This window comes from Halichoeres trimaculatus, unplaced genomic scaffold, assembly GCF_033239565.1.
Source record: "Halichoeres trimaculatus isolate MK-OKI-2021-1 unplaced genomic scaffold, fHalTri1.1 fHalTri1_scaffold_9, whole genome shotgun sequence".
Lineage (NCBI taxonomy): Eukaryota > Metazoa > Chordata > Actinopteri > Labriformes > Labridae > Halichoeres > Halichoeres trimaculatus.
This window is the reverse complement of record NW_027437188.1, coordinates 26,846,320-26,872,500: the sequence shown is the minus strand read 5'-3', so window position 1 is coordinate 26,872,500 and position 26,181 is coordinate 26,846,320. Positions and strand designations below refer to the sequence as shown.

At 39.0% G+C, this 26,181-nt stretch overlaps 2 protein-coding genes across 2 annotated transcripts; one reads left to right on the top strand and one right to left on the bottom strand.

Moving 5' to 3' along the window:
• The first annotated feature begins 2,591 nt into the window (after positions 1 to 2,591).
• On the top strand, positions 2,592 to 12,391 carry LOC141797981 (multidrug and toxin extrusion protein 1-like). Its single transcript, XM_074679722.1, has 19 exons — positions 2,592 to 3,347; positions 4,813 to 4,926; positions 6,152 to 6,337; positions 6,609 to 6,710; positions 6,902 to 6,970; positions 7,080 to 7,228; positions 7,475 to 7,517; positions 7,642 to 7,686; positions 9,202 to 9,299; positions 9,389 to 9,486; positions 9,564 to 9,677; positions 9,772 to 9,839; positions 10,034 to 10,142; positions 10,230 to 10,305; positions 10,391 to 10,460; positions 10,556 to 10,688; positions 10,824 to 10,918; positions 11,072 to 11,170; positions 11,345 to 12,391. The coding sequence occupies exons 3-19, from the start codon at positions 6,170 to 6,172 to the stop codon at positions 11,633 to 11,635; spliced, it is 1,827 nt and encodes a 608-aa protein (XP_074535823.1). The 5' UTR covers positions 2,592 to 3,347; positions 4,813 to 4,926; positions 6,152 to 6,169; the 3' UTR covers positions 11,636 to 12,391.
• A 6,033-nt stretch (positions 12,392 to 18,424) lies between these two features.
• LOC141798359 (multidrug and toxin extrusion protein 1-like) lies at positions 18,425 to 24,603 on the bottom strand. Its single transcript, XM_074680259.1, has 17 exons — positions 24,349 to 24,603; positions 24,138 to 24,239; positions 23,954 to 24,022; positions 23,712 to 23,860; positions 23,527 to 23,569; positions 23,399 to 23,443; positions 22,190 to 22,287; positions 22,003 to 22,100; positions 21,159 to 21,272; positions 21,014 to 21,081; positions 20,821 to 20,929; positions 20,061 to 20,136; positions 19,710 to 19,779; positions 19,488 to 19,620; positions 19,269 to 19,363; positions 19,138 to 19,180; positions 18,425 to 18,985 (listed from the first exon to the last, which is right to left on the bottom strand). Exons 1-17 carry the CDS (start codon positions 24,478 to 24,480, stop codon positions 18,792 to 18,794), a joined length of 1,638 nt encoding a protein of 545 aa, XP_074536360.1. The 5' UTR covers positions 24,481 to 24,603; the 3' UTR covers positions 18,425 to 18,791.
• Between the last annotated feature and the right edge of the window lie 1,578 nt (positions 24,604 to 26,181).

Here is a 26,181-nt window from a genome sequence, read left to right as displayed (position 1 = left end):
CGCACACACACACACACACACACACACACACACACACACACACACACACACACACACACACACACACACACACACACACACACACACACACACACACACACACACACACACACACACAAAGAACTATTCTTATTATGCTGTCACTGTAGCACAAGCTAGTTATATATTAGCCGCTGTCACTGATGAGTTAGATAATAATGCTGTTAGCTAGCTAACACTCAAAAACATTAGCTAACTTGAAAACTATTAGCTATTTAATTTCCCTGTGTGAATTTTCAATGTTGTTTTGCTAACATAACATCAATAGCTGTATCAAAAAACCTTCTTACCACTTTGTGTGATGCTTTCAAGTCGTGTTATTGTAGTGATTTACAGGTACACATACTGATATAGCATTATAGTCTTTCTGACCACTCAAAGCCACATTTATGCCAGATTCACACTTATGCAGAGACTACTATGGTAGGGAACAATCAGTTTAGCCAACACTTTCATACTCAACCACACACCTCTGACCAACAGCAGGAGCAATCTGGGGTTCAGTGTCTTTCTCAAGGACACTTTGGTAGTCCATTTATCATGTTTAACTATGTGAAGTTATGGTGGGGGCTGCATCTGTAATACTAGTAGTCCTGGATCTTGCTGTAAACATTATTCTTTTTCTTCCATAATGCTGTCACTGTACTGTAGTGACACAGGCTACATCTATAGTCTTATTAACCCTGGGTTTTAGCTGTACAACATTATGACCAAACATTTGCTTTCCACCCTGTGCTTGTATGCAAAGAATGGTTGACATGTAAAGATAAAAAATCTCAGGAGACAGTGCAGAAAGCAGACTGAGAAGATGCTACACACTATAGACAGGGTTCAGGAAAAAGCAGACATGGGAGATCAGAGATGCAGGATTCATTGTGATGGGCTCAGCAAACACAAATGAAAGAGCAGCGTTTGGAAAATAACTAGTGACAGATACAAATAACATGAGCTGCAGTACATGGGATTCATGGGTCTCAAACTAACAGCCTGATTGATTTAGCCAACATGAAGCCTGCAGGGTTTTGGGTTGTCACTCCAAGGGGCTGTCAGATTCTCAAAGGGGTGATGTTGAAGAAAATGCTGCATTTTGTTTGTCATTTCCTGTTACAACAGTTTTGCCCACAGCTATAAGTGTTCTTTTCTTAACACACACACACACACACACACACACACACACACACACACACACACACACACACACACACACACACACACACACTTATATATATCTATATATATATATCTATATATCTATATCTTTATCTATCTATCTATATATATCTATATCTGTATCTTTATCTATCTATCTATCTATATCTATCTATATATCTATATCTTTATCTATCAATATCTTTATCTATCTATCTATCTATCTATATATATATATATATATATATATATATATATATATATATATATATATATATATATATATATATATATATATATATATATCTTTATCTATCTATCTATCTATCTATCTATCTATCTATCTATCTATCTATCTATCTATCTATCTATATATATATATATATATATATATATATATATATATATATATATATATATTTATATATATATATATATATATATATTTATATATTTATATGTGGAAGGAGAAAAGTAATGCATAAGTGTTGATCATCGAGCCCTCTTATGTGGTGACAAAACATTTCCCCTTTAAACTGACTTTATCTTGTAAATTTTTGTGTTTCCTGTCTATGCAGGAAGTTGTTTTCCGTTACTGATAGACTCATGGAGTTCAGAGGTTTGGTGGTCAAGCCTTGGTAAACAAGGGCTACTGAGCTCTAGACTCGACCTCACACAGCTACCAACCTTTAGAAGAACCACTATAGAGAAAGGCGTCTTCGCTAACTGTCTTTCCTAGTGAGGAAATACAACAGATTTAGCTTGCGCTGTGTGCGAATGGGCGAAGATAACAGCAGACTAACAGGTGAAGCTTGAACTGGGAGAAAGTTTTGTGGGTTTGTACAGTCTAAAAGATTTCTGAGACCAAGAATGCTGTGTAATCTGCCTGTACAACGCCATGTCCTGTTACTACTTATTTGATGAATAGGACTGACGGTAACAGGAACTAGATTTTAAGCATAAAAATTTGCAAACACATGAAATAAAGCCACATGGCATTTATGCTAGTATGTTCACACTAAGCAAAGTATAGTGATTCAACAAAAACTCAAAATAAACAACAAAAAACAAAAATTAGATAACAGGATTGAGTCATAGCTTAAATACCACAAAGTACACAGAAAAATAAATGCGTGATCTGCAGAGGATCTGAATGATGTTTCTTCTTGTGGAACATGTGACTTGTGGGATAGTCCAAATTTTTCAAAGGGGGTAATGTATTAGGGTAACAGGACTAGGTAGAAACCCGGGGGCATGATTAAAGTGTGAATTTCCTAAAGCTATGTCTTCAGCTTCTCTCTCAAACAGAATGTCATTCAGACTGAAGGAAGATCAGTCTTGCTGTTGTCACAGCCTCTGTAGAGACTGTTTGCAGAGATTGTGGATGGAGAAGGACGGGGAGTGTCTTTTTTGTAAGAGGAGAAGTTCAAAGGAAACTAAAATTCCTAAATCTACTTTAAAGAACCTGTGTGAGAGTTTCCTCCAGGGGAGGGGTCAGGGACCTTCAGAGGACTTCTGCAGTCTGTACTCTGAGAAACTCAAAGAGGAGTTTAAGAAGCTTCGCCTGTTTCTCGAGGAGGAAGAGGAAGCCAGGCTGTGTGCACTGAGGGATGAGGAGGAGCAGAAGAGTCAGAGGATGACGAAGCAGATAGAGGCTCTGAGCAGAGAAATAGTATCTCTTTCAGTCATAGTCAGAGACACAGAGGATGAGCTGGGAGCCGGAGACATCTCATTCCTAAAAAACTAGAAAGCTGCAGTGGAAAGAGTCCAAGAGCGACCCCTGCTGGAGGATCCACAGCTGCCCTCAAGAGCTCTGATAGAGCAGGCCAAACACCTGGGCAACCTGAGCTGCAACGTCTGGTACAAGATGAAGCACTTAGAATCCTATAGTCCTGTGATTCTGGACCCAAACACAGCTGCTCCAGTGCTCATCCTGTCTGAGGATCTAACCTCTGCGAGACCAGGAGAGAAACAGGAAGTTCCTGAAAATCCAGAGGACACCTTACTATGTCCTGGGATCTGAGAGCTTTAACTCAGGGACTCACAGCTGGGCGTCAAGGTTGGAGACAGTACAGACTGGAGCCTGGGTGTAATGTCACAGTGAGTTCAGAAGGAGGGACCCAAAGAGTCTGGATATTGGGAAATACGGTACTCCAAAGGTAAATACAGAGCAGGCTGCTCATCAGATCGTCACACTGTTCTGTCAGTAATGAAGAAGCTCCAGAGGATCAGAGTGAATCTGGACTGTGACAGAGGAGAGCTGTTGTTCTCTGATCCTGATACTGACACACACATACACACCTTCACACACACACACTTTCACCAGGAAGCTATTTCCATGCATTCACACATCAGATAAACAATCACTGAAAAATTTTCTGCTGGAGATTTCTGTAAGTGTAAAGCATAAATACATGATGATGATGATGATGGTGATGATGGGGATGGGGATGAAGAGTGGTATTTGTTAATTTCAGAGGTTTTGTTTTTTTAATGCCGATTCTGTTGATTTCTTCTTCTTCTATTTTATCAAAAGCCATCCAAACCTTCCCTTTCCCCTCATCTTTTTCATCATGGTTTAAATGTGTTTAGTGATTGATGATTGACTTGATGTCTGTTTAATCTGAACTCTGTAAATATGCAGTTAGAGTTTAGTCTGTCTCCTAGTAAACTTTTGAAGCTGTATCTGAGTTTCTGTCGGTACAATGTGAGGAATCACGTGCCCTGCTTACAGAAACATCAGATTAAAACAAAACAAAACAAAACAAAACTTTATCCTCAGTGTTTGAGGGGACTTTGACCTCCTGATTAGAGGAGTTTATGTTTTATGTTTGAAAAATAAAAGATTTTTTTAACATTTGTAAATTATCTCTTTGTACTTATTTGTAGACTGCCTTTTTTTTCACGAAAAGAGAATTTAAACCCTGTGTTAAAACGTTAAGTACAACAGGATCTCAATATGACAAAACTTAGTTACACTATTTTGGCGTTGCCGGCAGAATACACAGTCAAAAACATGTAGTTTTAAAGTTTTGCTAAATTGCTGGTTTGCTATTTTACTTTTACTCAGGAGGTGTAGCTGTATTGAGCAGAGTGCTGTTCATTGAGCATTGTATTAAAGGGAAGGCAGCAATTGAAGCGACGTGGGAGCTGCTGTTTGACCTGGGTGGTGACCTCTGGCTGGCGACACATAGTGTTTGATCATCATAGCAGAGGACCTGCAGGAGCTCAAGAATTAAGTGCTAAAGGTACAGGCAGATAAGGAACATTTTTGATGTCATATAGGACTTTAACTTCCTGATTAAAGCAGTTTATAGTTTAACTGCAGAAATAAAAGTGAGAGCTTGAATTTTGACTAATTTGCATTATGTTATTTCAGCAAAGTGTCGAGGAAATCAGTTTTATATTTGAGTCTCATACCACTGAAGGAAGACAGAGTGAGGCCTCTGTGTGAATTACAGTTTACTGTCAAACTCAGACTAAACACAAACTGATGAACAGCAGGTGCACCTTTGGGGAATATTATCATAGCTGTAGAAAAATGAAGTGTTGTGTGGCCTCTGTAAAAAGAGCCTGACCTTTAACCCTAGGGATGCCCTCTGCTCCATTCCTTTGTTAATACAGTCACATCAATCATCTGTAGTAAAGGGGGCCAACCAAGGGAAAAGACTTCCTCCAGCAGCCAAGCTATGACGGGGTCCAAAGGACAAGTTTAAACTAGCCCTGACAGGTTAACAGGTAAGCAGTCCAAGTATTCATTTAGTTCAAGTGCTGTTTCTGTGATTTTGCAGCCAGTCACAAATTCTACAGCAGTCTGCAGTTGAAAGCAAGATGTTACAAATTTTATCTCTAGTCTTTAATTGCTTATTGTTAAAGAGGCTCATAGGGTCCTCACTGCTAAACAATGGAGGAATGCATGGCTCAGTAGAGTTGTGACTGTTTTTCAGCCCAGCTACAGCACTGAAAAAGAATCTAGGTTTGTTTTTATTCTATTCTTTTAGGGACAAGTGATACGCAGTGTCTTGCTATGTAGAATTTAGTTTGAGCTTATGAGTTTGAGTATTGTACCATGGACCTGAACTATGATATTAAAGAGTCCACTGTCAAAGCAAAGTGAGTGAAGACTTGCTTCCTTGAAATTGACTATGATTCTACTAGACAAGCTTCTAGTTATGATATTTTTATTGACTTGGAGGAAAATCCAATAATGAGAACTCAAAAGTTGCTAAGAAGTGAGCAAACAGAGCAGGATTTTGCAAGAAGAATGCTAAGTTGACAGTTTCTAGGCACTTATGCACGCTATCACTGTGCTGCAGATGTCTCTTTGAATGAGGTTGCTGCCTGATAGCAGCATCTCATTACAAATGCTGTCAAAGAATCAGCTGGTTAACCTTTAATGCTCCCCTGTAGGACACTAAACCATTGGATATGTTAATGTTTAATAGTTTCAAACAGTATAATGTAAATGTCATTTTGAATTGATTGAGACTGACTGAGCTCATTTCTTCATAGGGGACTTATGCGGCCATTAATATGCAAAAGAAGCTCACAAGTAATCATGTATTCACACCCTCTCTCTGTGCGCATATCATACCTGACAACAGAGGATGAACACAGGCAGGTTATTTATTTAGTATGCTTCATACAGAGGCAGCTAAAGGCAATATAAAACTTCACTCAGTAAATACATGATTAAAATATGCAAAATTAAAATTTTAAATTAAAAAGTAATTTATTTCACTTCTTCTAAATCTCAGAATTAAATTATGATTTGTGCAATTAACACTGTAGCATGATACAGTTCTACATATTATACCTGTTGTGCCTCTCCATTTTCATGTGCAGTTTTAGTCGACAGTGTCACACCTGAAATGCAGTGTGAGAAACTAACCTCCAGCGCATTAATTAGTAACCTTTCAAGTTGATGAAACACTTTACACAGTGATGAATTCTATCCTCAAAGAGCATCGAAGAAACAAACATGTCAGGGAAGACGGACGCTCCTGTGGTAAAAGCTGAGACAGCCGATGATCACAAGGACATGATGGGGGCCAGTGACAAGCTATTCTGCTGCAAGTGGGTGCGAAGTAAGATCCCCCCGACTCACAGGGAAGAGCTGTACCACATCCTGAGGATGACTGGGCCTCTGGTAAGGACCAGCTCTGTTTGCATTCTGTGCTCCTGATTGATGAGATTCTTCTGTTTAACATGCCAGAAAAAATTGACTCAATGTTGGAGGTTCAGAATGAGCATCCGTCAAACAAAAGCGATGTTTGTCGAGTTTCAAAAGGATGACAGCGTGACACATCGTCAGTGCAGTGCTAATCTATGACAACTTTTAATAACTGTTGTGAACATTATCATACCTGGGTGCTGGCAGTCATTACTTGCTGCTGTGCTGTCTGTGTTTGTCTTTCTAGGTCCTCTCTCGAATCCTCAATTACCTCCTTCCATTTGTGGTTACAATGTTCTGTGGGCGACTGGGAAATAATGTGATGGCTGGCTATGGATTAGCTAGTGCTGTAAGTGGTCTTCTGTTTGCTGCACGAGGAAAAGTCACCAGAGAAATGTAGTTTCAGGAAAGAAAATTGAATGGAACCACAGGAAACTAGTTATTACGACTCCTGATGATTTATACAATACACATTTTCTTACGTGTATCATTGCAATGTTACGCTTACCAAACTCTCATCTATGTTTCTTTTTTTTCCAGGTGATAAATGTTACTACAGCAGCTGTAGGATGTGGTCTGGGACTTGCATGTGATACTCTGGTGTCTCAGGTTTGGAAAATACTTTGTCCTTTGACCCTTAAATCAGCCCTAGTCCAGCTCCCAGCTGTTCATTACTCTGTTTCCACCAATGATTAACACTTTGTGCGCCGTTCTGCAGACATTTGGTGGTAAGAACCTGCTACGGGTGGGGGTGATTCTTCAGCGGGGCACCATCATCCTGTTGCTGTTCTGTCTGCCCAGCTGGGGCCTCCTCATTAATGCTGAGCCCATCCTATTATTAATGGGTCAGGACCCTGAAGTGGCCAGGTAACAAAGACACAGTGCATATGTAAAACTTGCCTTGTGACAATTAAAGAAAAACCTAAGATAAGTTGAGAACCCTTAGTGCCAGTGATCTGTTAGCTTTGACGTTAAACTATGCTAGCATGACTCTGTTGTTTTTGAGTATCATCACTCTTCAATTTAAAATATGAACGCCAATCATTATTTTAGTGGCTGACGTACTCACCAATATCCAAATCCCTAAATAAGAACACATCTCCTTCATTTCAGAATAGCCCAATTGTACATGACAGCTTTCCTCCCAGCTGTACCTGTGAGTCCTGACTCCTTTCTCACCTCCTCCTGTGCCAGACTGAAAACATATTCTGTGATGCGTAAATACTTTTTTTTTTTTTTTAAATCTCTTTCTAAATCTTTTTCTTTCCTTTTTTCTCCAGGCAATGTTACTTCATGGGCTTCAGGTGTCTTATCTGCAGAACCAGGTGCACTAAAGTCCTGTACACACTACTTGTGTTGGAGAATCAAACATGTAGTCATAAGTTAAAGCTCCCGAGAGGAACTTTCAGTAGAGATTTTAGAATAGTACTAAATTAATACTTTTACTCCTTTGCAAGATTAAAAAAATAAATGTTACCAAAATTGTGCATAAATGAAGCACTCAAAAGAAAGGGGAGATGTGCTCTCCCTACCTCTGGCTTTGGCATTTGGAGGGCAGGAAGCTCCCAGGACAAAGCTATACCACCAACTATATAACTCATTGCATGCAAATATAAAATTCCTTTGTCGAGAGTGGTCCTGCCTTAACAATGGTTTGTTGACACGAAACTAAATACTTTGTTTAGTTCTGAGGTGTTCTCTCCCCGCCTCAAGTTTTGGCATTCCATATGGGCACATGGGAGGGCAGGGAGCACACAGTGCAGAGTCATACCCCCAAATTTCATTTACCTCATGAAAAATCACTTCGATCTGTCCTCCATTGTCTTGGAAATTCTGCAGCTGACTGACAAGCTTGATAAACGGGTGACAAGTCACATGACTTGTTACTCTGGCATAATACCAGAGTATTATGGCATTATGCCAGCTACTCCAGCTACTCTGGCATAATGTGAAGAATCAACAATGAAACTGTGAGGCCTAGATGCTAATGATGATGGATCAACCCTTTTTCTAATCCATTTGTTACAGAAACTGATTATAGATACCCATCCCTTTATACTACCTGCTGTTTTAATACTGTAAGCTCCTGCAGCAGGGTAGATGTCAGATTAAGTCATCAGCTTCACTCTGACAAAACAGTCTTTGTTGGGTTTTTCAGCCTTGTTGAGTTATTTTTGAGTGGTGCATTTAAATGCTAATGGACAGCAGGGTGAGATTTTTATTCACATATATAATTCAGATTTAAAGCTGCATTTTGCAGTCACCTATCCATGGACCGAATGCAGTCTTGAGTCCTTAGTGCAAAAGTCTGGGTTGATTCTGTGTCATAAAAAGATTTTTGGGTCAAGTCCTACTTAAGTCCCCATTACCCGGGTTAAAGTCTATTCGGAGTCCTAATAATTAGTAATTTTTCTTTATATACTTATCTTAAAGAAGATTGCTGTGTCATCCCTAACCATTCAATGAAAGGATTTAGGATGCGTAGAAAACACATTTCATTTATACCCTGACTGATACACTCGGCTTCTCTCAGGATTTAAATGATGGTCATTGATTCTGTTGCAGGGGATTACTGCAGGTGTTTAATAAGCTCAAAAATATCTGAAACCTGTCTTCTTTAAACCAACCAAACATCTTAGACCCAGTGTTTTAGACACTGGGTTCCTTGGTGCTTCTTTTATTTAAAGATGGAGTGTGTCCTACAGTCCCAGTCCTGGATTTGAGTCTCACAGCAGGGATACTGTTAAAGTCACACCAAAAGTTCCTTACAGAAGCTTTAATGTAAAGACATTCATGAAGTGGCAGGTACTAACTGCATCCTCTGCTGTTTTTGCACTCAGGGTATCATATTGCCACAGATGTACACTGCTGCTGTAGCAAACATAGCAAACTTGTTGACAAACTACATCTTACTTCACTGGCTGGATCTTGGTGTTTAGTAGGTGGACTAACACAACTCATCAAGTCATTTTACACATGAAAACATCTGCACACCCTGATTCATCTGCCTGTCTTTGTGTGCCACAGTGGATCTGCAGCAGCCCATACTCTGTCCTGGATTTATATCTGTGTTCTTCTGTTCGCCTACATTTGGTGGAAGAAGCTCCATGTGACGACATGGGGAGGTGAGGGATTGAACATTCAAGGTCTTCTCTTGTGCATCAGTCTGTGTACATTCATAAGCGTGTCTCTCCCCCTGCAGGCTGGTCTGCGGAATCACTGCAGGAGTGGGGCTCCTACTTTAAGCTGGCTGTCCCCAGCACTTTAATGACGTGTTTTGAATGGTGGATTTATGAGTTTGGAGGATTTTTTGCTGGTAATACAAATAATTTGAATCCCATGAGACCTGTTTCTGTTGGTTTAATAAAGCTAACATCTTTGACAGCTTTGCCTTTGTTTCTGTCAACCAGGCATGCTGAGTGAAGAGGAACTGGCAGCCCAGCATGCTACTATAATGGTGGCTTTTATAGTCTACATGGTAAAAACTGAAATTCCGAGCATTCTACTTTCAATTAAAATGAATTAAATCCTTTAAAGAGTTTATAAAACTCTAGCAATCTTTATCTTTGTTTCAGCTATCACAAAGCCTTGAATGCTAAAACAAACACTGGTTTCAGCATTCTTACATTCAGATTTCTTAATGTAGGTTTTTGCATATTGATGCATCCACAGTTCCCTCTTGGTATTCAAGCTGCAGCATGTGCCCGAGTGGGAAACGCCCTCGGTGCAGGAGACACCACCAGGGCCATCCTTACCACCAAGCTGTCGTTTGCTTTTGCAGGTTAGCTATTCATACGCTGGAGTTGCTGATGGCCCTGTATGATGATAACATCACATATCATTCATGTTTGAGGGATTTCTTCTCCAGGTTCTATTGCGGTTGTTGAAGGTCTTTTCCTCGCTTCTACCAAATCAGTGATTGGCCTCATATTTACCTCTGATGAGTGAGCCTCCACAGCTTATTACACACTTAAATAGCTGCAGTTTATGCAGAAGTGCTACTTAAAGCTTTTTTTTTCTTCATTTCAGGACAATTGTTGGTCACATCTCACATTTAATGAACGCTTACATCTTCCTCCAGTTCTTTGATGGTCTTGTGGTGAGTGGATCAGCTTACTTTGTATGCACAGCAAACTAAATTCACAAGGCTGCAAATCTCATCAAACTAGGTTGACTATGTTCATCTCCTCCTAGTGTGTGAGCACGGGCATCTTCTTAGGCACGGGGAAACAGAAGATACCAGCTGTGGCCAATTTCATCGGATACTACTGCATAGGACTTTCTTTGAGTGTTACTTTAATATATGTTGCAAAACTGAGAGTTTTAGGTAATCATGCAAAATGACCATATTTAGTTGCTTTCACAGACGTTCATGAAGATGAATGTCTGCAGAGGAGGTGCAGGTTATGATAAGTGGAGCCTGCTGTGCCTTTGAAAGACTATTCTGTCTTTCTCTCTGCAGGTTTTTGGCTCGGACTGCTCATTTGTGTCACCATACAGTCCACCTTCTACATCATTGTCATCTTCAAGCTGAACTGGCAGAGGATGACGGAGGAGGTAGTCTGCAGGCTAATTTGACAACCTGTATCACGCTGTTCTGATGCACTAACAAATACACAGAGGAGATCAATCTAGAAAGATTTCATTTCCATTTCTTTCCTACCTGAATGAGGAGAAATTGACCGTCAGGTTTTTCATTTCTGCTTGTAGGCGGTGAAACGCGCTCAGAAGAAGATACAGCTGACATTATTAAGCTCAGCTCCCCTGTCAAGTAACAACTCTGCTGACCAGACAGCAAGTAATGGGAACGTAAGTGGCCTTTGTTCCTCACACGAACAACCGAAATGACTTTCTATCGCTTGCTAAATACAGACATTAATGCCACTTTTCACTGTCAAATTTCCTCTAAAAGACTTGAAATACAACATACACAACAGCTATCTTGCTGGATTTGTAACTACACACATCAACATTCTCTTCCAGTCAGCTAATGGCTACACATCAGTGAGCACACATGATTATGATGGGAACAAGGGGGCGCAACCAGGAAATGAAGTCCAGCAGAAAAAGAGCAGTCTCTCCACCACGCAGCTGGTCATCAGGCGAGGCCTCACTGTGCTTGCAGCAGTCGGACTTCTGGCTGTGGGAGTATGTGTGCACTTCCTTGTACCTTTACCAGAAATTCCTCAGTCTGCAAGCAACTTTACTTTGGATCTCATCAACACCACGTTCACACCTGATCACATGTTAACCACTGTGCTGGTTTCAGTGTGAGACAGCTGTGATCATACATTAAGTTCATGTCTTGAAAACACTGATTTTGACACTCTTGTGGAGTTTCTTCTTTTCTTCTTTTATTATATTTAATTGATACTAATACAAACTGTAAAACTAATTTTATACATCAAGGTAATATGTACTATTAAGTTATGCTACCCTGTAACTCATCGCTGCCTGATCCACTTTTAACTCCAGTGAAGAATGCTTTCCTGCCTCTTTAGAGCTTTCTTAGTGTAATTCACAGAAGGTTTAAAATTATAGGTCCTGATTTTTTATAAATCATTATTCCACTCGTGGTAAGAGAGGCAATTGAACGTGTGTGATTTTGTATTGAGTGTATGTTGGGAATAAAGACTGAGAATGCAATCTGTAGATGTAGCTGGAAGCGCTTGAATGCTAATGAGATAGAGTTAGAATTTAGCAGAATGGTGGACTAAAATAGTTTAGCTTAAAGATGCTATAAGAAGGATCTATTTTAATTGCACTCCCTTGTCACCTTGTGGCCCGGGCTCTCCGCACACTGTCATAAATTACTTTTAGCAAGGTATGTGTTTGTTTTGGAATTAAATGGATATTGGATGGGGAACAAATTGTCTTTGTTCAAGACAACTTTTTACTGGATACAGTGTGCCGAGGTAAGGGACTTATCAGTACTGTAGCGCTACGGTTTGAAACGTGACATCAAGCACATGTTGTAGCAATCAGCTATATGTTAGCGACATTGGCGGCCTGGTGCTCCAACGTATATGTAGGCTAACAGGACAACAAGCAAACACTCTCAGTTTGTAAGTAGATTAGTAGCCATCTATATTTAGCACAGCTGGCAGTCCAGTGCTCTAAGATATGTGCGTAATGTGTAACCTCGGTAAATCCTGGTTAGCTATGTCCTGCCAGTCATCTACCAAGCAGAGCTAACATAAGCTCACTCTTCATTTAAATGATAGACTCTCAAGTTTGAACAGACCACTGCAGAATAACTGCTGACTGTGGGTTGAAATAAACATTATCACAAACGGCTTAGCCCCTGTGTTATAGAGTGATACAGCTACAGCAATTAGCAATTTGTTTTGATTTAGAAGTTGTTTTTATTGGGTATTTTAAATTGGGTAAAATATACCCAACGTGGGTGATGGTTTTACTGTTATTACAGTGTTTCAGGGTTAAGCTAATTTAAGAAATGAGTTCAGAAAATGTGCAAGACGACCTAACCAACAGGAATCTAACTTTCTGTTATTTTTGGTGCCCCCTGTGTTATATATTGGATAGTCCGTAAAAGTGATACAAGTAAGCAAGATTACATGATCCCAGGAAACATCATTTGTGTAAAAATAAAAGCTCAAAACAACAGCACCCTGGGATCACAGCACTATTCACAGCCTTAGTAATCCCCTAAAACAAATCATTGGGTGGATGTGCCAACACTTACTCTGAGGGATTCATTTGGAGCCAAGGAGGAGAGACTAAAAGCTGGTGAGCGGTTTCAGTCTTTGTTGTCGAAAACCACTGAATAAGTCAGAAATCACAGACTCAGACCTGAATTTTAAGAGCAGCACTAAGACAATTACAAAGTCAGCCAGCCAAATAATCTATCAATGATTAAACTTCTTTGTGCATTTATCTTCAGTTGAGTTTTTTTTTTTAACTGCAACTGAGTCTTTAAAGTCAATCAGCTGTTCAGGATGCTGCTAGAAAAAACATCCAGACTAAACTTAGAAAGTGGATGAAATCACAAATTTAGATTGAATCTGGACAGTATGTTCTGATGTCTTCTGGAGGTTACCCAGATGCGATCTTGACGCCGACTTGACTTCAGGTTCCTATGTCCGGACAACATCATGGCGTTACCCGGACGTCATGTTCGGAGGTCATCTGGATGTCAGTTCAAATGAAGTTGTAATTTTATCTTAAGAGAGGGAAATGTTGGAATTTTTTTTAGAAAAATGTTGCAATGTTACAAGAATTAAGTTGTATTATTTGTCTATGGTCAGCCCAAATGATGATAGTACAAGTGGTGTAAGAAGACCAGCTAGTATCTTTTTTTTGCTTATTTATATGGCTATAAATCAATGCTATAAATAAAAAAAACATAAAATCACAAAGCATGTCAGCAGAGAGCACTTCCTGTATAACAAAGGCCTGTATTCAGGTTTATTCTGTGTTTGAGGTCCAAAATTTCAATGTGCCAATGAGACATGACCTAAAATTTAAGTCCCCCACATCCTCTTTGACAGGAGATAATTGTATTTTACATTTTAACCCACTAAAGATCAATACATTTTGCCACCCCAATCCTCTATCTTTGCATTTGTTGTGATGCAGGCTTCATTTTGTGTTTGCTACAATCTTCTCACAGAAAATCTTGTTAGTTTCGGGGCAGCTGTGATCGTGACAACACTTCTATCCTTACCAACATCCCTGTGAGAAACTGATAAGTACACGAGACAAGACAGACACTTCTGTTGAGAGCCCTGCGCTAGCATCCCCTCGATTATCCTCAGGAGGATGCTGAGGACAATCTTTTCTGCTGCCTGTGTGTGCACAGCAGGGAATGTCTGGCCCACAGAGAAGAACTGTACCTAATCCTGAGGATGACAGAGCCTGTGGCAAGAATTGGCTTAGCTTACATGCTGCGCTCTGTCTGGATTGAAGGTGCCCTTGCTGCTGAAATGCTGAGTCATAAAATTGAAGATTGATGACGGTCTTTCTCTGCCAAAGAAAAGGTCAAGATGTCAGGAAAACAGACTTACAGGCCTGAGACTTCAAAGCAGAAATCGATAGGCCTTAAGCAGAGTTTGGCAGGTTTTGAAAAGAGGATGGACTTGCCAAAGTATGAGGATGTGGGAACTCATTTGCCAAGACAGCCTGAGATTATGTGCACACACACCTGGGCAGTAAAACCAATTGTAAGTAGCGTTAGGTGATTGCAGCTTGTGCTTGCTGTGATCTAAAATAAATTGTTAACCGGGATGTGATGTCAGCCTGGAACCGCACCATATTCTGTGTTTCAATTACCTGTTGCAATTTATTGTTTCAATCATCTGTGGATGTCCAGGAAATGAAGAGATGTCAGGCTATGTGTTAGTTTCTCCTGTAAGTGGTCATCTGTATGCTCCATGAGGGAAAGGCAAAGGGGATGTCATTTCAAAGCCGAAACTGAAATGTAAGAAGAAAGTCTGAGCCTCATGATTGCTTTTACAGTTCTGTTACAAGGCTGATGACTGGATCGATACCATATTTACTCACATGACACACATTATATTGCCTATATTAGACACATTTCAGAACAACCCCGGATCCAGTCTCCCACTTTGGTCTTGGAACAGTGAGCCAGCTCTACTCTTGCACAGTTGTTAGTGAGGTTACAGGAGTTTGCTTATCCAGTCATCGTGTTGTGTGGATCTGAGAAGGCAACCATCTCTGTTTCCTGTGGAGCCCTGTGAGGGGTTTCTGTGGGAGAACAGTGGGCGAGTATAGTGCCAAAGGCCATGCAGGATTTGCATTACCAAAGTGAGAGCTGGTTTAGTAACTTTAGAACACAGTCAAACAAAACTCCAGTGAGTTGGCCTCCTCAAAGGTCTTGAATTGTTTAGTGATTTTCATATCAAGGATGTAAGGATACCAAAGGGAGACCAGTTTGTGGACCCTACAACTTCTTCTTTTGCAGATGATGAGATTCTGTTGGCGTCATTGCACTCAAGTGGATTGCCGTATGTGAAGTAATCAGAATGGGAGTCAGCACCTCAGAGTTTTAGGTCTTGATTCTCTGCCAGAAAAAAGAGAGAATTTCTCCATCTGAAAAAGTGAGTTTCTGCCTCAAGCAGTTTGAGTACCTCAGCTGCTTTTACCATGAGCTGGGATTCTAAAGACAAAGCTTAGAAAGTTAGAAGCTCAACGTTAGCAAGAATTCAGGAGTTAATGAGGAGAGATTTTACCAAGAGTGCCAAGATTAAAAATTCACCCACAATCCAAACCCTCATCTACTGTCTATGCACGACCTTTTGATAGTGTCTAAAGTAAAAGATTGTAGATACTGCAGTGAATTTTGTTTCTCAAGAGAGTGTCTGGACTTGAAACAGAGCTACTGCTCATTCTGACTGAAAAATGTCTGGTTAGGATGCCTCTTCAGCACCTTAAGAGATAGATCTCATATATCACCTACTTATATATATCTTAAATGGTCTTACTGGGAGAGCTAAAAGTCTCTGTTGGGCAAAGATGTTTGAGCATTCTCACCTTGTCTTACTCAGCTCCTCATAAGAGAGGATTATGAACTTTAACTTAAACCCTCTGCATTTAAAGTGAATCAAGCCCACATTGATCAAATCACCTCTACCAAGAGTAGATGTCTTGCCTATGCTTCCCCAGTATCTCAGGAAAAAAAAAAAAGATTTAGATTTACACAGCAGGGTTTAGCTGACTCACCATGCACTTACGCCGCATAGAGTACATCTGTAAGATGCTATGAGAAGGATCTTTTTTAATTGTTCTGCCTCGCCACCTTCTGGCCCGGAGTCTCGCGCACACTGTTGTAAATGACTTTTAGTGAGGTGTGTGTTTTTTTGTTTTTAATGGGTACAATGTGCCGAGGTAAAGTATTTATCAGTACAGTGACATAGCGATACAGTTCGTAACGTGACATTAAGCAAATGTTGTAGTAGCCAGCTATATGTAGCAATATCGGCAGCCCGGTGCTCCGGCATATATGTAGGCTAATGTCACAACATGTAAACACAGTCAGTTTGTATGTAGTTTAGTAGCCGTCTATATTTAGTGGAGACATGTTGGTAATGCACAATAGTAGTAAATCCTGGTTAGCTATATCCTGACAGTCATCTGCCAAGCTGAGCTAATGTAGCCTCACTCTTCATTTTATTGATAGACTCTCAAGTTTGAACAGACCCCTGCAGGATAACTGCTGCATGTGGGTTGGTCCCAGCCCTTTTCTATATCCACATCTTTATTTATCTATCTTTTTTATTGTCATGTCTATGTGTCATGTTTGTGTCCACTCTTGTACTAGAGAAAACAACTGCCGGAGTCAAATTCCTTGTATGTGCTGCATACTTGGCAATAAAAACCGATTCTGATTCTGATTCTGATTCTGAATGGACATTATCACAAACAGCTTAGCCCCTGTATTAGCCTTTAGCTCAGGCTGTATCACTTCCCGGTTTAACTTTCTTCTGCTCTTCTGTCTTTTTTCTGTCTGACTGTAGGCTCCAGTGTCCACCATCACAACAAATCAATCATAGAAATCATTTTCGGCAGAGAAAAACCCAGATATCTTATCACACTGCTAAACTTGGTCAGCTAGCGTGGTGTTGTCATAGAGACTTAGGCGTGCCATAAATCAGTCCAGTCCTGCTCAACCTGATCGGGAAGCTAAGAAGTAGCAACTTAAAATAACCTGTTACCATAAATTTTGGCACTGTTAATCTCATTTTAAAGTGTGTATTACAATCAGTTATCTATCGAGATGGAAGCCTTCTTGAAATTTCAAGATCAATTACAAACTCCTCACAGCCCCTTTAAAAATCACATGTAGATGCTTTTCTATGTGCTTGCATTTGGTGATAGAAGCTCTATGTGAAAATTTAGGATTGTGAGAGGCTGTGGGATTGACATTAAATCTATGTTTCCATGCACAGTTTGAGTTCATTTTATTCATGTGCCATATAAACATAAATAAGCTTCTCTCCCCCCCTGCAGGCTGATCTGTGGAATCGCTGCAGGAGTATATCTCCTGCATTAAATCTGCCTCTCTCAGGATTCTAAGCAAATAATCAAAATATAACTGTAAGAATTGTTAAATATGCTGTGTGTCCTTGTCCCCAATAACCAGGGATGCTGGGTTAAGATGAGCAAGCAGGGAAATATGCAGTGATGATTGTAGCTTTCATAACCAGCATGGTACAAATGAAACCTTGTTGTTATGTTGTTTGTGTTGCAAGATGACTCCTCCTTCAATCAGTAGAGTTGTTTTTTGTTTTTTTTCCCCTTTTTTTTAGTCTGCTGGCCAGCAAGTTCAAAGTTCCCATTGTCCACTTTACTTTGCAGTTTTTGAAGCCCTTGGCTATTCCAAAATACTGCAAGTCGAACAGCAAATGCTTTAATCTAGGTAAGTGTTTATGTCTTAATTCCTAAGACTCAGTGTGAGTCACATTCACCCTACAAGTACAGAAAAACATCACAAGTCAAGGTATTAAATGACAATTATGATGCCTGAGTTAGACATGCACTGATTGATTGGTGCCGATTTTCTTAATTTTGAGGGATCGGTGATCGGCCCATCCTTACATATGAAACTGATCTTATGTGCTTCTAGGAAGCACATAAGATCAGTTGTTGCTTTTTGCTCCGAGACCTAAAACTCAGGGCCCTTTATTGGTTGTTTAAATAAAAAAATAAAGCTTTTATTGTTTCAGAGATATTGTTTTATGATTTTCAATAAAATAAGATTAGAACATTGAAGGTATATGCTGGCACTTATAACAAATAAAAAATAAAAAATAAAAATTGGTATTGGCATCGGCAGATCAGGCTTTTTAAAGATCCGTGATGGGCCAGAAAATTGTGATCGGTGCACCCCTAGTCTGAATTGCTTGTAACCAAGAAAAAACCCACACCTGGAATAAGAAGACTGTGCATGTCAAGTTTCTTGAATTAAGAATAATGTCATCATACAAGAAAGTAAACAATTGTATTTTTTCAACTCATTGGCAGTTTTTTATTCAATTTCAAAATACTGCAACTTTATAAAAGGGAATTGTATGTCATGTGAAGTTGTAATCTTTGTCTTTCTCATAAAATGCTCATTATGCTTCTGTTCAAACTTCCAGCTCTAAAATGAATAAAGAGACTGATGTTGATGTTCTGAGAAAGCTGCAGCTTTCGTTTTATTTTCTGGACATCAACTTGATTGACTCATCCTCTCTGAGCTAAACATTGGATCACTCATTGAACAATTTCATGATCAAATGCAATACTTCTCTTTGAAAGATTAACCACACCAACAGCTCCATCTACCTTTCGCTCATCTGTGCCTTCTCTTGCATGTGAGCAGCAACATACCGCGATCCAGACTCCTGTGTCACGTTTGCTTCAGTAGCTAACAAGTAACTTCACCTTGCACACATGACTTTTCCTATAATCATGTAACTAAGTTAGTGATTAGCAAATTTATGATGATTCCTGCAGCCAGGATGAAGAGCATGAGAGCCACAGCTAGACCACGACGCAGGACCAGAGTCCTGAAAGGGAGCTCGTTCTCAACTGGTTTTACCACCGTCTCAGAAACAACCAGGTCCATGCTGTCTGTAGGGCCCTGAAAGGTCTCTGGATCATCTGCCACATTAGTAGACACATTAATGAGAATGCATGAGTCATGACATATACCTTTGTGTACTATTATGCTCAACTACATTTGATTTGTTAAAACTTCTGAAACAGAATGCATTATTTGCTGAACAGGATTATGTTTGTGCAGACTCTCTTACTTGTATCCATGGAACTCCCCTGAGCTCCTGCTCGTATTTGAGCCTAAAAGAAAAACAATGTGTCAACTTCTCTGCTTCAAGAAAAAGCCTGAGGCTGTTAAGAATTGGAAGATGATCCTCTGAATACCAACCTCCCCTGTAGCTTTCTTCCAATTCATTCTCACCAAGTAGGTAATCAGAAATGAGCACTGCAGAAACACGCAGGTGAACAAGCCTGTCCACAAACCTAAGGGGAAGGAGTTTTACATCTTGTTTAATGAGGAGTAAAGATATTTTACTGTAAAGAGGCAGAAAACCAAAATAATAGAATACTCTGAGTTCAGATACAGCTTCAGGTCTATTAATCTCACCTTTGATTCCCATCTTCGCTGCAAACATCAGAGACACTCCAACAGGAAAACCAACACCGTAGTACCCTAAAATGTTGCAGATAGCCCCGACTTTCTGTTTACCTGCTCCCCTTATGATCCCCCCTGAGGAAGCCTGGACGTACACACAGAATTAAGAAGTTTTGTGATGTGGTGAGGCTGAAAACTCATGTCAAGTGTGGAAAACATGGTGTGAAAACTTACAGACATTGCATCCAGGAGTAAAAATGGGGCATAAAACGATATGACATCAGCAACCCTCTCCCTGATTTGTCTGTCAAAGATATGAGAGATGACATCAAGGATTTTACAGCAATGATGTAATGCTGTGACTGGCTTATGGTTATCCATTATCTTGCCTTTCATCACTAGAAGTTGAGTCACAAACATTAATCTAAAGTTAAATTTTAAACGACCATGGTCAAAGTGCACTGTGAGGCATTACATAAAATAATGATCAAAGGTCATTCTACTACATGTGTTACCTCCCCCAGAGGCAAGTGTTCAACAAAGCATATGTTGTGTGGTTAATAAATAACATTAAATCACACTCACTCATCATAGGTGAAGACATAAGAAATATGGTCCTTCAGGCTTCCGATGATAATCGCCAGACACACAGAGACTGACCCTGTAGTAAAGTGAAACGGAATGAATGAATTATCCACAAAGTTCAGCTTTTAAGGTGCTGGAATAATTATTTTTTCACAAAAGACAAGCAGTGTCTTAAACTTTTTGTGAATGAGTAGCTCTACTGGAGCGCATCTCAAACTTAAAGCTACAGTACAGGATTTTCAATCAGTTTTGGTGAGTCAGGTGGATAAAACAGTTTGACCTCTATCCCAGTGATCACTAACATGTACTTCTAAATAACAACAGGGTAAAATCAAATGATATGAATTTTCTTACAACTGTCAAAAAATACTGTTGTAAGGGTGAGTGGAGAGAAAAAATTCTCTGCAGTCGTAAAACTATCTGTGCACTAATTTAACTTTGACATGACTTTTCAAATTAAAATCATATATTCTAAACATAGGCTGTAATAAAGATAATTCTGTTTTATTATCAGCCTGTTTTGTAATGAGATAGATATTTTAGAGGTCCTTTAATGTGGAAGTTATCAGCAGATGAAAAAGGATATGAGAGTTATTTATGGTGAAAGACTTGTTTTTTTATGCTTGTATGATCATATGATCATATGATCAGTCTAACGTATTCAGCAAAAACTCTATCTTTTTCCCCCCTCATTTGACATGAATTCCATATTAAACTCACACTCAATCACAGCAAACGTAAAGTGTTAGTGCATACTGACCTGCACAGAACATGGTTAGTTTAGCAGACAGTTTGGCCTGCTCTGTGTCTCCTGCTCCCAATGCATTCCCCACTCTCACGTTGCCTGCTATGGCAAACCCTAAGGGGAACTAATACCAAAAACAACCACATGAGCATGCAAACAAAATGGTTATTCTTTAATTACTTATTGATTATATTATGGAGGAAATTACCATGTATGCGACATTTGCCAGTTCAAATACAACTGACTGAGCTCCAAGTTCAACCTCACTGATCAGACCTGTAAATCAAAAGCAGCAGTTTGAATATTTACCACCTTTACATCACTGATAGTGTGAAAGGGAGGCGTGACATTACCTGCCAGAAAACTTCCAATCTCATAAGTCCACCACTCAACACACAACATGACCATGCTGGGGATGGCCAGGTAGATGTAAGAGCCCCAGTCCTGCAGGCACTCTCTGGACCATCCTGTGGAGACAGACGATAAGTTGATAAATCTTGATGGCTTGTTATGAGCTTGAATTATTCACAATACAGGTACGCCTCAAATTAAGAAAGATCAGATGCTGAGCCATTGCAGAACAAAATGTACTTCTAAATAAAGACTAAATCCAGTCCTTTGGGAAACCTTCGATTTAAGTGTCTTGACTCTTAATCTACAGCTTAATATCAACAAACAGGTGTTTCTGACCCGTCTTGTCTTCAAATTAATCAAAAAGAAGACTTTCATCCTGCATTTTTAGACCTACTTAGACATCTCTTTGTGCCTGTCACCATTCACTTTAGCTCAAATGTTGCTAATTGCTCCAACCTGACAGGTAGATAGATAGATAGATAGATAGATAGATAGATAGATAGATAGATAGATAGATAGATAGATAGATAGATAGATAGATAGATAGATAGATAGATAGATAGATAAATAGATAGATAGATAGATAGATAGATAGATAGATAGATAGATAGATAGATAGATAGATAGATAGATAGATAGATAGATAGATAAAATACTTTATTCATCCCTGAAGGGAAATTCATGGTACAAATGCAGGTACAAATGAAAATTAGCCTTATGGCTAACTGCAATGAAGTGACTCTTAATATGCACTATCTCTTTAAATCATTCCGAATAACAAACAATTTAAACACTGGAGTCTATGATTGCGTCACATTTTGGTTCTGATCATGTTGTACTCACCTCCCCATGTTGCCTTGTGAAGTCCTTTCCAGATGATGTATGCATAGAGAACAGTGGCCAAGGAGTACTGGGAGAGGGTGTTGGCTAAAGCAGACCCTCTGTAAACAAAGGTTAGTTCATGAAACTGGTTGTGTAATGCTGGCAAATATCTATAAAGTTACTCGAAGAGTGAACAGGGAATACTCACGCTACTCCCAGATCCAAAGCATAAAGAAAAATGTAGTTGATGAGCGCGTTAAGGAGGTTGACAACAATCCCAGTGATAACCTGGGGCCATATGATGCTCTAAAGGAAAAATGACACACATTTGATATCCTCAAATCAACATTCAAGAGAAATACAATGAGACACAAAAGATATTTCTGAACCCATCATTGGGTTTGCATGAGCTTTCTGAGCTTTATTTTTCTTTTAATTATTTGACAGATGAAGAGAGAAAGGAAATCTGGCATGATGGGGTGGCTGGGATGAAGACAGAAACACCTCTACATTGGGCAAGTGTAAACTACTGAGACCAGTAGAGGTACTGAAGCTGTAAACCTTCAAAACTGGTAACAACACAGCAGTAAGAATAATAGTAAAGCTTAAATTTTGGATTTACATTTTTTCCAACTTTCTTTTTTCATTCTTCTATCTTGTTCATTTTTTTCTTTCATTGCATCTTTATGTGTTTGTGTTTCGGTTTCTTTTTCTTATTTTATGACTTACTTGACTTATTTTTTATTCAAATTTTTCTTTTTCTTTCAATATTTCTCTTTTTTCTTTATTTCCCAGCCACAATTTTTTCTTACTTTCTAATTTTTCTATTTTATTCTTTTTCTCTTTCTTCATTTTTCTTTCTGAGTTCCTTTTTCAATCACTTTTCCCCTTATGTTTCTATCTCACTTTCTGCATTTTTCTTTGTTTCTTTTCCAGTGTCTTTCTATTCTATTATTTCTTTTTTGTCCTACTTTCTGTATTTTCTTAGTTTTTATTTTCTTTCTTTTCTTTTTTCTGTCCTTATTGGTTTCTGAAAAGCATCTGTAATCTCTGCTTATCTTTGTCAACCTTTACCTTGACACCATAACGTTGTTCCTAGGTTTTACCAACAGGTGGAGCCAGGAGGAAACTAAAATGACCCAAAAGTCCACACTAAACATAGAGAGGAAATACATCAGCCTAAAGTACAGGAATGATAATCCAGGCGGTGGTAAATGTCAGGCAAAGACTCAGAACTAGATATTGTACAGAGTTGTAACATAAACTGACTATAGGGTCGGATGTGAGTCTGTGATAAATAATAAGAGTTTCCTGTTAATCTGATACATGTGGTGCAAAAAAGAGCAGATCACAGGATATGAGGTGACGCATTATGATACACATGAAGTGACTTTATGTTTTTCTTTAATAAACTTACCTGGTTTTGTAGATATCTTGTCAGCAATGAATACATGAATGTGGCCTAAAGAACAACAAAAAAGATATAAAATTAATACCCCCTTTAGAAGAGGACTAGTTTCATACAGAGTTGTTTGAAATACTCACAGGTAGTGCTGGCATAAAAATCTTCACATACAACTGAGCTATCCTGGGGAGAGAGTTGCCATCAATATTAACACAAATAGAGTCGAATTGAATCAAACTTGTCATCCAAGTAATGTTACAGTATCTTTCCTGACAAAATGACTAATGGAAACTGAGAATAATGGGTTGATTTTGTCACAGCTCACCTGGCCACCTCTGGTGTCTGTCTGACAGCCAACAGCAGGGGTTCTGTGTTGATGAGGATCGCCCAGCATGGAAAGCAGGCTAAAATCAGAATGAGGACAGCCCTCTGCAGGATCACCCCAACTCTCAGGAGGTTACGTCCTCCATATGTCTGAAACAAACAAGACATTTTAGTCATTAAATATTCTTTTTTCAATTCTTGTAACACTTGTTTCAAAAAGAAGTGTCAGCTGGTCTCATATACCTGAGAAACCAGGGTATCACAAGCTCCTGCCAGACCAGATCCGATAGATATCCCTGTGACATTAATAACCTGAGAATTAAAACAAAAAGAAGTGTCACAATTAAAACAAATAAAGGTGGTTTAAGTTATTCTACCCTTGTAATTTAACTTTAAACTAAAGATTAATGTGTTTTTCAGGACTTACTGCTATAGCTAAAGTAACTCCTGCCAGCTCTGTCCTCCCCAGGTGACCACAGAAAACAGTGCTGACAAAACTCACAGCAAAACTCATGAGCTGAGCCAACAACTGGGGGAAAATGAATGAAAACAAGAAAAAGAGTTTGTCATTCATACATATTTGACATCCAATAACTGGGTCACGGGGCGCTGATATCTCACACAGGCAGCCTACTCACCACTGGACCTGCCAGTTTGCACAGCTCGATTATTTCAGCCTTGAATCCAACAGGGACCAACATACGGATCCGCTTGAGGACAAAACAGTCACTCCACGAGGAGCGAGATGAACTCACTGAGCTGTTCTCCATTATTCAGTGTGAGCCTGTTTCTACTGTTCACCGCTGTGAGTTAGCCCCGATCAGTCAAGAATCTCTGCCGGTCAGTTGTGTTATGCAACCCACTGTAACTCTGCCTTCATATGATACTTTCACCGGCGGTCACTTCCTGTGCGTCAGCAGGCGATGACGGCATAGGAGAGGGAAGGGTAGGAACACGTGCCTTCTCCCAGAACCTGACATATTTACGTTTAGATTAACCTTTTATAAGAATTTGAACCATTAACCTGAAATTTCAAGTGCTGTCGTGTCCACGTCTCGTCCAAGAAAAGATGTCAAACCTGTCAATGGTCAGTAAAAACGTGAAATGACGTTTTTCAGGTCTTTCTGGGCTCACCTGTTGGTAAAAACGTTTCTTAAAATGAGAAAACGTCCTAATATAAAAATAAAAATAAAAATAAACCAACATTTTTTTTCACACCATTGGCAGATTCATTTTTTGCCTATCTTGAAAGTATTGTATTATGCCCATTTATTTATTTATTTATTTGTTTATTTTTGTAATAATAATAATAATAATAATAATAATAATAATAATAATAATAATAATTATTATTATTATTATTATTATTATTATTATTATAGTTATTATTATTATTATTATTATTATTATTATTATTATGATTATGATTATTATTATTATTATTTTTTTATTATAACTAAAAAGGAGACATAAACCCCTGCTTGGATATGATTTTCAGAGTTTGGTTTCAAGTTCTACTCTGGTAATCCTGACGTATGCAGAGACCCAATAAAAACCAATCATCTCTTGTTTTGTTTCACTTCCACAAAAAAACTGTTCACTTCAATATTTTAACATCTTGAGGTAAGCCTGTACAACTAACATTTCAGACATGTCAAAATTTATGTATTCCTCCATAAATACAAATAGAGCGAGAACTAGCAATAATTAGAAGTTTTTCCATTTTATATTCCAGGGATCTTTGTGGAACAACCCATTTGTGTCATTTTACCATTTAGTTTTTCTATTTTTGTGAAGTAGAAGCTGAGCTGGGGGAGAATGACAGAAGACCTTTGCTACTCATGAAGTTCTGGGCTTTTGTATGTGTTTGTTGCCAAATGTGTCTATAAAAAAGGATGTGTGATTAGTTTGTGCTTGTCTGAGCACAGAAAACTCACATGATTGATTTAAGGTCAGCCCTCCTGTGGTAATTCTTCCAATGAGACAGCCCCTTCAATATGGTACTATAACTTTATATGATGTCATATAAAGTTATGATGTTTGATTTTCTCATAAAATGCTCATTACACTTCTGTTCAAACTTCTTCAACAGTTGCTCTAAAATAAAGAAACAGTCTGATGTTGATGTTATGAGAGATCCACAACTTTCGTGTTTCTTTTCTGAACACCAACTTGTTTGGCTGATGCTCTTTGAGCTGAACATTGGCTCACTCATTGGACAATTTCATGATCAAATAAATGCAATACTTCTCTTTGAAAAATTAACCACAGAAACAGGTCTGTCTGCCTTCTGCTCACTTGTGGCCTCCCTTGCATGTGATGCAGCAACATACAGGGATCCAGACTCATGTGTCACATTTACTTAAGTAGCGAATGAGTAACATCATCTTGCGCACAAGACTTTCCCGATACTCATGTAACTTTTTTAAAAACAATATTTATTTTTTGTTTTATGTGATGATAAACAGAGA